We start from the raw sequence: 13,013 nt of genomic DNA, 5'->3' as shown, positions 1-13,013 counted from the left end.
GTCTTTTATTATAACCAATATATGCAAAATATTAGGTAACTCAAGGCTGAGAGTATAGCTCGAATGCAATTGAGCTACCTTTAAGAAACTCTAAATATGCACAAAAATTAGAAATAAATACTTCTCTTAACCAATCTTGGCAGAAATAAATAAAAAACAAATCCCGTGCCGTACGATACCACTTCCACCCTCCGCGCACCATCCTGAGACACAATTAAATTTACAACTTAAAACCAAGTGAGTCATAAGACATCTGGAGGCCTCATGGGCGAACCCCGGAGACCAACCCAATACTTAAAAAAAATAATAAACACCCTTAAAAAAAAACATTTTTTCATATTATTTAGATTTATAACTTTCAATCAGCACTCTTTTCAACTTCCGTCTTATAGCATCTATGCTTACATTCAAATCAATTTCATTTTTCAATCTTTCCCAATGTAGAGGAGTCAAACTCCTCAGGCAAAAACGCGACCTCTCTGTAACTACCTTAGGAGTCCACAGATTATATTTACCACGGGTTTCAACTTGTGAAGATAAAGGAGAAGAAATAAGACCCATCGATGTAAAATATCTGGGGAGCTTTTCTCGTTCAAGCTTAATCTTAAACACAACACTTAAAAATTGGATACTTTGCCGAACAGGAAGAATATTATGAAGTGAAAAAAGGGTCTCTGTTGTAGATTTTAAGGGGAAGTTTGATGGTGATGGCAGAAAAGGTTTAAGGATACGAACTGCTTTATTTTGGATAATCTGTAAAGGGGTAACATTACTTTTAAAAGTGTTCAAAAAAATAATAGATGCATAATCAAAATAGGATTGCACAAGGGAAATGTAAAGGGATTTAAAAGCGCAATATGGAAGAAGGTTTTTCAGTCTGCACATTATACCAACTCCACGGGCAGACTTTGCTCTAACCTGATTAATTTGCTCTTTCCATGACAAATTCTCATCAAACACAACTCCCAAATATCTTATCGATACAACCCTTTCAATAACAGACTCAGGTTCATTTGCAGAAAGGGAAACTGATTCTATATCTGGAAACTTGTGACCTGTTCTGCTGTAAACAATAAACTTCGTCTTCTTTCTGTTCAGAAGTAGTCTATTATCAGAGAGCCAAGTAGACAATCCATCGTATGTGGATGTTAAATTGACCACTAGCTCTTCACGAAATTTACCAGAAACGCTTACTGCAGTGTCGTCAGCAAACTGAGTGTCTATAAAAGAAACTCCAGTAGCTGAACACAAATCATTAATGTAAACTAGGAAAATCGGAGGTCCTAATAAGGATCCCTGGGGAACACCAACCTTATCTGACTGCTGTAAAGAATCAGATCTAACATCATTATATATAAGTATCTGCTGCCTCCCATAAAGATACGATTCAAGTAACCTTAGGCAATTAGCACGAATACCAGTATTCGAAAGCTTATACAAAAGAATTTGATGAGAAATGGAATCAAAAGCTTTCTGTATGTCTAAAAAATAGTTGCAGGCGTTTCGCCACGGTCAAGACAATCACTATTATGTTGGACAATAATAGCCATAGGATAATCAGTGCACTGCTCTTTTCTAAATCCAAACTGAAGTTTAGAAATGTAATCAAATTTCTCAAAAAAAGAATAAATTCTGTTATAAAGTGCTCACTCTACAACCTTCGAAAAAGCAGAGAGTATCGATATAGGACGATAATTAGCAGGAAGCGTCGGGTCATCACCTTTATGTAGGGCCACAATTCTTGCTGATTTAAATGTTGAAGGATAGGCACCAGTTACAAATATAAGATTAATAATGTGGCATAACACCGGTGATATAATTGGGAATATTTCTTTGACCAAATTAGTCGAAGATCCATCAAGGGCTTCAGATGAACCATTCTTCATTTTAGATATGATGTGTTTTAGTTCAATTTCAGTGACCGGGGAAAGAGCATGCTTTTATCAGAAGGAGGGGGCATGTGATCTTTAAATAAAATCATTATTATTATTATTTGGAGAAACATGAGATGCATTAGCTGTTTTCTCACCGATGCTTACAAAATGAGCATTGAGCAAGTTAACTATTTCCTGCTCATCGGAAGAAAAAGTACCATCACCACGTAACATTTCATTCGGAAATGAAGATTTCTGAGACCTTCCCAACAGAGAGTTAATAAGTCTCCAAGTGTGTTTTTGATCCCCACGAGCTTCTACAAATGATTTTTCAAAATATCTAGCTTTTGCTTTCCGAATTAACTGTGTCAGCACTTTTTTATACTTTTTAAACTCTTCTTTATTTTTATTAGATGGGAATGACATAGATATTTTAAATAGCTTATTTTTTATTGAAATAGAGTGTAGAAGCCCGCGTGAAATCCATGGTTTTTTAGGGAGTGTATATTTTTTTTATTTTAATGAGTCTCAATGGACATGCTTCATCCAAGCACTCACGGAAATATTTTAAAAACAGAGCCGAAGAAATTTCAGGGCATTCACATTCTAGAATTGCAGTCCATTCATTTAAATACAAAAGGTTCCTCCATTTATCCATTCCTTCTTTATCAATTTTTCGAGTTTGTTTAAATTCCGAAAATTTTGGTCTGTGATTAATTCCAACATCCGCAACTACCACACAATGGTCAGAAACATCTGTAAATATAATATGCGAAAGAGTAACGGGGATAGTAGAGAAAAATATTATCAATGAGAGTAGTCGTATCTTCCGCAACCCGGGTCGCAGACCTGCATGATGGTAAAAGTGATTTTGATAGGTTCATGCACAGAAACTCAAGCGATTTTTCATGCAAATGATTAGAAATTCCCGATCTATTTGTCTGAGCTAACAATAAATTAATATTAAAATCACCCATTACCAGAACTTGCTCTGAATTCAAATTAGTCACATCTTCAATGAAGCATTCATAAATTCGCAAAAACTCTTGTAACGAGGCCGATGGTGATCGATAAACAACACAAACAAGAACTTTCCTATTATCAATCACACACTCAATGCAAAGGCTCTTAAAAGTCATCTCTTGGTCATGCTTAGATAGTTGCTTCTTCACAACAAATGGAAAATCATCCCGAACAAAAAGTCCAACTCCACCACCCTGTCTATTTTCCCTATTATTAGATATAAATTTAAACCCATCACAATTCTTGAATTCTGCATTTTCATTACTTAAAAACATTTCACATAGGCCTAAGATACATACCCTGTGGTTACAAAGTAACTGCGAAACAAACTCGTGGCTACTAGCCAAACCTCTGCAGTTAAAAAGTGCTGATCTTAAGTTCCCATCAATTACAGGTGTTCCTAAATCCCCTTCAAATAAAAAATCAGTAGCAGGAAGGCTAGCTAAATGATCATCATAAACACCTTTAGTATAAGGGGAAAAATCATAATAAATTTTTTATAGATCAAGCTGATCACCGAGGCGGCTCCCCAATCTTCCTCCAGACTCCCCACTACTCACGTGTTATATATAAATTTCATCTTTACCTTATGTCCCAGGCAGGCACGACGGAAAAATGGAAATGGCATCGCACCACTAATCAGGAAAATTGGGTAAAAAAGTGGCAGAGAACAAACAAGACCTCGAAACCTGATTTTTTCACTAGACCTACTAACACTAGAAAACTAAAAAAAAGATCATACGCAAAAAACGAGGTTGTAGAACCCAACATGTACACAACACTGTGACAGAAGTGGCAAGAAAATCAATCAAAATTTCTATCACAATACTACTAATAATCACAAAGGGACAACAATAACTAGTCCATCACTCTTTCCCAGGGTGACGAGGCCGTGGATTTGGATATAAGCCAAAGCTTCGAGCCCTTCTGTTTAACACGCGTAAACTTTGTGGAATCTGATTCACGTAAATCCTTTGCTTTCGCAAGAAGTTCATTTCGAATAGCGTTTAGCTTAGGGGGAAGATCCGTGCACACACGAATGCCACTCTCCTTCAATTTGCGAACCGAGTTGAGAATCCTCTGAATGTTCTGTTCGTTTACAACCGAGATAAATATAGTTGCCGGACGAGGCCTTCGATTAGTAACGTTAACGGAACCACCGAGCATGCGGTAGCACTTCGTAATCTGAATGGGGTCGCTTATCTCCATTGTAACAGATAAAAAAATTTCACATTTTCGTCAACTGTTTGAGACGGCCGCTCAGTAGGCATGCCGTGAATTAACAAATTCAATTTGCGGTCATTGACATCACTTTCCAGTACCTGATTCTCCAGTTGATCACACCTTAATTTTTGATCCTCCAACTCCTTTTCCAGTCGCCCAATTTTTATATCTCGATCGGAGGCATCCTTTTTTAGCGTAGCATTTTCCCCCGTAAGAGACTGAATGGACTTGTTGATGTCTTTCTGAGAACGGATTACAGCATCAAGTTTTTCCGTTAAAATCTTCACTGCTTCATCAAAGTTCTTTTGTGATACTGTCATAATGATTGCAATAAAGCCACTTCCTTATTGATTTAATGCAGCATGTAATCAAGCACAAGTAAACAGTAAATCTCCGGATGAACCAAAACCGGTTAGTTATTTCACTTCGCAATGCGATTTTGATTGACACTAGCCTGATTCAAGCAAATAGGTCTCGCACGAAGTTTGATTTGAATTTTTTTGACTAATAAAAGAAATAACTTTAACGGCATAACCTTGGAGTTCAAACAACGACACCCTTGACAGGTGTTCGGGGTTTTTAAAGATAAAATCAGGATATTTCCCACAATGATCTGCCTGGTTTCAACCAGACTGGTTCATAAGCTAGGATAAGTGTCTTAGAAAAGTTTTTGGGTAGTATACACCAGTTTAACCTATAAAAGACGATGGATTCAATAAATTTTTAAAACTAATGTCTATAAAAAGTCCAAAATGTTAGGCATAAAATCTACAAAGTTGAGTGTTTTCAAAGTTTGTATAGGCAAAGTAATAATTACCTATATTTGAGTTTTATAATCAAACTCAGGGGGGGAATATGACTTTCTTAAGGGGGGCACATAATAGGTTGTCTGCGTCACCTGAAGATACCCATATTGGTTTACTGGCGGCACAGAGAAGATGTCGTTTTGTCAAGAAAATATACCAAAACAACATGGCTAACTCTATTTTTACTCCCTCTCTTGCCACTATGACACGAGGCCACTCAATGAAGCTGTAACAAGAGCACTCCAGACGCAGAGAGAGGAAAACTTTTTCTCGGTACGTGCTGTCTCAACTTGGAACAGTCTTTCCAATGAGACTGTCACTGATGAATCGATTATTTTTTTCAAAAATGCAGTTGATTTGGAGTGGAGTAACGTAGAATGGAAGTACCAAAGAGACACCATACCCAATCACACCCACTAATTGTGTCACCTCATCAATTCAACAGCGAGATATTCTACAGGAGGATGCATTCCACATTATCTTGCTGTAAGTGCGATTTAAGGTAATTTAAGGTAATTCATCGTCTGAAGGCAAGCAGTTTGGAATCTCATTTATGTATGTTAAAAAAAGTAACAGCCCCAATACAGACCCTTGTGGAACCCCCTTTATTGTTTAAAGGAAAAAACTGAAATGATTCCTCATCAGCTTGGACTCTAAAACTTCTTTCTAATAAACAAAATCTCACTATATCAAGAGCTATTCTACAAATTCCTATATTTTCCAACTTATTAAAAAGAATTACATGTATCAAAAGCTTTTTTAATTTCAAAAAGTAGAGTTGACACCAATTAACTATCTAAACTAGCATCTGATAAAAAATTATGTAAAGCAGTTATTGTTTGCTCTGTTGACCTACCACGCAAGAAACCAAACTGATTGGGAGAAAAAATGTGTTCTTTACCAGATATGAAGTAGGTCTACTCTTTATTATTTTTTCAAAAACTTTAGAAATAAGTGATAAATTAGTAATAGGCCTATAATTATTTGGATTATTTTTATCGCCATTTTTAAACAGAGATAAACCTTAGCTACTTTAAGACAAATTGTGAAGAAAACATTTTTTTTCAATACTTAAATATAAATAAATGCGGCTGACAGAGTGCTTCAGCTAATTATTTAAGCAGAGAAGTCGACATACCGTCAGATCCTATCGAAAATTTGTTTTTTAAACTAGCAACAGCTCTTTGACATTCCAATAGGATACATAAATATAGTTTTATCTTTATTATTTGGAATATAGTTTCTATAATTATGTGCTCCAGTAGAAATTTGATCCACCAGTACATGTCCAATTTTCCTAAAATGATTAGCAAATGCTTCTTCCATTGCTCTTTCATCCGTTATTTTACTCTCTCATCCGTTATTTTAAGTCCTTCAATAGTTATAATGCTAGATGGAATATTTCTTGTTTTGACGTTATTTTTTCTTTCATTTATTATTTCCCATTTTTTCCATGGTGAATTACATTCACAAAATTTATTTTGATAATATTTTGCTTCTGCCTCTCTGAGAACAAAAGTTAACCGATTTTTTTATTTTTTTTTATTTTCAATACTAATTCGATTTGGATACTGCAAGGTCACCTCATATAATCTATTTTTTTCCTTTGTACTATTTAACAAGCTTCGAGTAACCGATGGCTTACGAGATAAATCCTGACTTTTCTTAATACCAAAGGACACACTCGGTCAAATATTTGGTTAAACTTACTGTAAAATCAAACAATTGACTGATTTAGGTCTTTAATATTTAACAGATAACTCCAATCTATATTTCTTATTTTTATTTTCATCTCATCTATTTTCTTCTGGTTTATTACTCTCTTACAAATTTTATTTGGTCTCTTTTCACGCTCTATTCCTGACCCAGAGAAATCAGAAATAATAACAGAATGATCAGATGTATCATTTCAAATAATATGGGCATCAAAGAAATTTTTTAATGTGAAAATGTTATCAATAGCGGTTGCATGGCTACCACGAATTACTGAAGGTGGTAAGCAAGTTGGTAACAAACCATGCAAAAACTAAACGTTCAAAAATTCCAACCCCTTATTAGATGTCAAGGCATTATGACGCATTAAATTAACATTAAAACCTCCCATTACATAAAATGGATGGTTTTGATGGGTGAGAGCAACTAACAATGCCTCATATTGTCTTAAGGACTCTTGAAGACTAGACGATTGTGGCAGATATACTACAATTACCTAAAACATATTTCTTCTATCATTTACTTTTACTACACAACTCCCAAATAGTATCTACTTACTTTCTAACATACTATATTAGGAAGTTAACAATCCCGGTTGAATACAAGAAACCTACTTGACTCAATACGAAAAGTTGGAGGCGATCAAGGGAAGGAATTAACGTTGCTATAAATAGTAGTATATTTCATTAAGTACAAAGACCAAGTAACCCAGCAAAAGTATCTAAACTTAGGTTAAATCATGAAATTAGACATTAATTAACAAATAATCTGTAATGAAACAGAAATTAACACACTTGATCTAGTAAAATTCTTCCATACTGTAAAATTGAGCATGCCAAGTGTTCATTTTTAAAAAGGCAAACCAAGTAAACTCTCTAAAGCCAAACCGTTTGACCTTCACTCAGAAAAATCCTAAAAACATATTTTCATCTAACAGCAAAAAATAATCTGACCAACAAACTTCAAAAAAAGCTATTGTACAAAACACAGCACAGATGAAATCTTTTAGAGAGGTGAGTTATTAAATAAAAGACCTAGAGATATATCTAAAACAAATAGAATAAAGTTAAAACAAATTCTAAGTAAATTAACTCAGGGAAAGAAACATAAAAAAATCATGACAAAGAAATTCATCACAAAATAATAACGATACATGAAGAGCGGAAAACAAAATAGTCTAAACTTATAATGTAATCAAAGCCCAATCTCCACGTAATAAAAATCATAAAACAATAAAGTAATCCACCAAAAGCAGCTAAAGCTATACCAAAATCATAAAATGAGAAAATATATGAGCCGAATTCAATAAAGAAAGCCAAATAATACGAATAAGTCATCTCGATCCAGTAGGAGGAACTAGGACAGGCACAAATACAGATTATTGAATATAGACTACAAAAAATTACGAGCATCTAACTTGAATCATCAAAATTGTATGTCCTTTCTAATAGACTGACTTTTTCCTTAAAAACCACACATTAGAAATTGTTATTATTTGATCTATTCCAAAGTCGTTTAGATTCGTCAGTTTTAAGACCTAGGTCATTTACACCTCCAAAACTTATCATATGTCACTAAATAATATTCTTCACACATTCAATTTCCCGATTCGACAGATGAAAACCATCATATGTCAAAATCCTCGATATTTTAGAATTAAGGCTCTTATTTTTTTTTAATTTCAGGTGTTTAATTCTTTGCCTTTCAAGAATTTTAAGTTTTTTCAATGTTCCTCAGTTCTTAGATCTTTTGGTTTTGGAAATAAAAAAATTTCAAACGGAATCTCATCTTTGAATCTCATCTTTCTCAAAATTTAACATTTTTTTCCATAGCTTTTTATGTTTCAAGCATAGTTTTGGCATTAAAAGAATTTCAGCTTTTTTCATAATTTTTGAATTTTAATAGATTCCGTTCTTACAGCTAAAAAATCTAGTTGTTCTCTAGAATGTGCAAATTCATCCTTCTCTTTGAATCGTTAAGACTTATAAATATTACTTTTTTTCTTACTCTCTTTCAAGTTTTGACTCCTTTTTGAATACTTTCTTAGGACAATATCAGACAACGACACATTTTTAAAAGCCTTAAGGTGAGGGCCAGGGTTTATAATCTGTAGTAGCGTTTGAACATCACCCTTATTTTCAAACCTGCTAATGTCATCTAATATACTTTAAAAATATAACAAATTTAATCCGATTTGTAATCTAACGGCATACTCTTTTGTAGGCTCTGTTTTCTAATCTACTAATTTGACTTCCTGTTCTTTCTGCTAGAATCTTTGCCTTTCAAACAAATAAAAGAAAATCTGTAAATTTTAGTTTTATGTTTCGTCATTTTTTCTCCATTTTGTCAGATTTCTGTGCTTTTGCAGTTAGCTGGATGCGAATATGTCTTTGAGGATGATATTTATTCTTTGGGAATTATTCTCTTCGAGCTTCTTATTCCATTTTCCACGGCCAGCGAACGTGCTTCAGAAATTACAAAATTGAAGAAGATGGATTTTCCCAGTAATTTCTCAGAAATCTATCCTGAAGAGGTTGGTCTCTTATCTTTTAATGTTTAAAAACAAAACCATCATGGTACCTAACTATTTAATAGCATATTATAAGGAATATAAATTTAGTCAACCTCAACGGTTGATTAATGAAAATACACACAATCTTATACCATAGTACTGCGTGAATTTGTGACCTTATTTCAGTCCAATGCTTTAAATTTGTCCGTAGAAAAAGAAAAATGTTGCAACATGATTTTGAATAGAAGAGTGAAAAAAAAAGTTTGGGGTGTGTTTCTTATATTGGAAGTTGAAATGTTTTACAATTTTAATGTTCAAAAAGCCCCCTTAATTTTAAAGCTACCAGAGGCCCCAAAATCCACTTAAAAATTCGAAAAATTTTAAATCCCCATTTAAATGGAAATATTAGAAGAGTCTAGTACGTATGACTTTTGGGATGATTCAACCACCAATAGGAAAAAGCGCTCTGAGCAGCACAAATTTATAATTGCGAAAGACCATGGTGCTATTTCAGAAAACCTTGGGGGGGGGGGCAAAATTCGATTTTGAGCCCCCTTCCAGCCTTGAAAATTTAGCCTTTAAATTTTGAACATGCATTTAGGTACTATAATACCTTTGGGGTTGGCATTTTGCAGCTTATTTAGGGACCAAAAACTGCACCAAAATGGAATATTTACTGTATCAATCAGAAACATACGTACAGCTACTTCAGCAATGGATATCTCCTTTGCTTCATTTTTACGAAGTCTTCGATAAGCTTCTCAAAATCGAGCTCCTTCACTGCAGCCTTCTCAGAGAATATAAGCAGCAAATGCAAAAGTCACTCGTTTTCCATCGTTGTCCAGAGGAAGTCCTTCAAAAGCGTCAACACAGAGAACAAACGCTCAAATGAGCACATTGTGAGCGGGAGTGTGAGGACTACCCTGACACCCTTAAGAAGCTTCTTTCAATCTTCCGAGGCTTTTGATTACATCCAAAGCGTTTGCAGGTTTCTGTGGAAGCTGCGAAACAAATGCATGAGATATTAAAGCTTGAAACTTCAGCTGCATAGTATCGATTCCTGCCTGATCGAAGCATGTAGCAATCAAAAGAAGTAAATCTGAGTCAATAAAATCTTTGGATTTGGGGTTAAGGCAACGTGTGATTTCTAGAACTGTCAGCTGGACAGAAAACACTCTTCAAACTCATTTAACACCCCAAAACCTTGTAGAACTCTCTCCACGTTTTGTCTTCCGTTGTTGTACTTTCGGTGTCATTGTTGTACTTTCCAATTGTTGTTGTCGTCAAATAGTCTCTTAGTCTTCTGGATATCTTCTGAAATCGTTTTGATTTAGCAGGTTTGGCTGAAGAGAGAGCACTTGTTTCCAACAGATCATATACGACATTAACGGCTATCTTTTTAAACTTGCCATATAGGACACGAAAATACTCGTCATCAATCATTTTTTCTCAGTTCGTTCTTTGTTGCACTGATTAAAGTGCAAGCTTCTGAGATGACAAGATCTGCTGCATTTAGTTGTTCAGAAAGAGGATTTATCACTACAAGAACTTTGTGAATGACAGCCAAACTGAAAATGAAGGGAAACGACTCTAGCTAGTTTTTAAGGCCCGTAGCTTCAGCTGCTGCCTCTCTATCAGAAGATTCTTGAACTGCTGACAGAACTGCGAGTATGCAGTCATATCTAACTAGGATCTTAGCCACTGAAGTATACCAGTAAGACCAATGTGTCACTACTGTCCTTTCAAACGTTAGTAGAGGTGCATTGGCAGTTTTCTGGGATTCGACGATCAACTGGTACCAAGAGTTGCTGTTTGGGACAAAATTGTAAACTGTTTGTAAAACTGAAAATACTTATGAAACTCTTTGTATTTTCTGCATACAATCGCCAATGACAAGGTTAAATCAAGGGGAAGGACAGTGTGTGTACACCACTTGCGGTGGTTTTCCTAGAGACGGGCCTGTATTCGTGAAAAGTGTCTACTCATTACACTGGCCCCGTCATAGAACTGTCCATCAAACTTTGACCAGTCTAGGTGGATACCCTTTATTTCGTTGCAAATGATGTTGGCCAAACTCTCAGCGTCAACCATGCGCATTTGGTAGGAACCAATGGCCCTTTGTTTGATTTTCAGGTCTTGAACATAGCGCACTAAGATGGTGAGTTGTTTTTTCTTGGATAGGTCTTTTGTCTCGTCAGCAAGAACGGCAAAATATGTTGCTTCTCTGACTACTTTTTCGATAGAACTTTCTATTTTATTTTCTATTACCTCAATGTAGTTGTTTTAGTATTCGTCTGATATGTAATGGCCATAGGGCATTCGAGAGATTTTCATCAAATCCAGGTTGATTTCCGTTAAAAGATGTACTGTCTCTATGAAATTCCCTTGATTGGCAATAGACTCCCCTTCATCATGGCCACGAAACGCCACACCTTGCCGTTTAAGTAGTGCTGATTAGGTTGATTTAGGAATGATTAGGTTGGAAATATTCACTTCCACGACCCGAGCATCATGGCGGAAGTGGAGTCCAGTAACTAGTGGCATGCTTAACTTTTAAACAAGTGTTTGGATTTGAATGAAACTTGGCAAGTTGAAAGAAATATTGGCTCAGATGCTCCATGTCAAGTCAGAATCTGATCCGATATTTGAGGGGAGAGGGAGGGCGGAGGCGCCCACCAGGAAACTTGTGAAATACTTTGTAGTTTAGGGATTCGATAGTATATGCTCTGATTCTAGTCGAACTTGATGGACGGGAACCGGAGAAGTCAAAGATGTGACTTTTATTGTTTCAAGTCATGTACGGTCACAGTAGGGGTTCCGAAAATTGTGTAGCTCGCATATACGTCAAATGAGTGCAGCGATTTAAATGAGACATGGAATATAAGGTAAGCATATGCCCAAGATGACATATTTTATTGTCCGAACCACATCGACCACGGTCCGGGGGAAGGGGGATACATTGAAAAATGCTGATACGTACATTTTTGCAGATAGGAGCTTGAAACCTCTACACTAAGGTTCTCTGATTTTGTGATTTCCATTAAGATTCTATGAGTTTTATGGGATGTTTTCCCTTTTTTGAAAATAAGGCAAAATTTTCTCTGGCTCATAACTTTCGATGATTGGGACTAAACTTGGTGAAAGTTATATATGTAAAATCAGCATGAAAATCAGTTCACATGCTGTATATATTAATATTAAAGTTATGTCTTCAAAAGTTTCGATTACTATTGAGCCCGGTCGCTCCTTATTACAGTTTGTTACCACGAATTGTTTGATAAAAAGGGCATGAAAATTATTAATTCTTTTGAGAATTTATTTAAAAAATAGAAAACCTAAGAAATTACAAACAGATCAAGGTAAAGAATTTGTTATACAAAGCTTTCAGGTACTTTTTAAGAGTAATAAAATTCTTTGGTTCTCATCTGAAAGTGAATAGAAAGCACAAATTGTTGAAGGGTTTAATAGAACAATCAAAGAGAAACTGTGGAAAAACTTTACTAGTAGCAACACAAAACTTTGTTTAGACGTATTAACCTCTTTCGTTGGCAATTTTAACAATTATTATCACCGATGCATCAAAATAAAATGAATAGAAGAGAGTAAAAAAGGAAATTAAACAAGCTGTACTCTAATTTATTTCCTGATGTCGAAGTTCAAAAACATCCATAAACAAATTCAATGTTTGTGATTTTGTCAGAATTAATTAAAGCAAGGGTATTTTTGATATAAGTTACCTACCAAATAACACAATTGAATTGTTTCAAATAGTAGCAGTGAAACATACAATGTAGAAACATACGTTAAAGTAGTGCTGTATTTTTCTTGTAGAGCTTTTACGTACTGTCTATTCTCTAGTAT

At 35.0% G+C, this 13,013-nt stretch overlaps 1 protein-coding gene across 10 annotated transcripts in view; it reads left to right on the top strand.

The window, feature by feature from the left end:
* The window catches only part of LOC136036875 (uncharacterized), a 148,529-nt gene that overhangs the window by 95,795 nt on the left and 39,721 nt on the right, over positions 1-13,013 (top strand). For all 10 annotated transcript variants that reach the window (XM_065719218.1, XM_065719214.1, XM_065719217.1 and 7 more), the window contains one exon: positions 9,009-9,173. In XM_065719218.1, coding sequence (XP_065575290.1) covers positions 9,009-9,173 — 165 coding nt within the window. The remainder of the gene's footprint in view (positions 1-9,008; positions 9,174-13,013) is intronic.

The sequence above is a fragment of the Artemia franciscana genome, chromosome 16 (genome assembly GCF_032884065.1).
Source record: "Artemia franciscana chromosome 16, ASM3288406v1, whole genome shotgun sequence".
Classification (NCBI taxonomy): domain Eukaryota; kingdom Metazoa; phylum Arthropoda; class Branchiopoda; order Anostraca; family Artemiidae; genus Artemia; species Artemia franciscana.
This window is presented reverse-complemented; position numbering and strand designations above follow the sequence as displayed.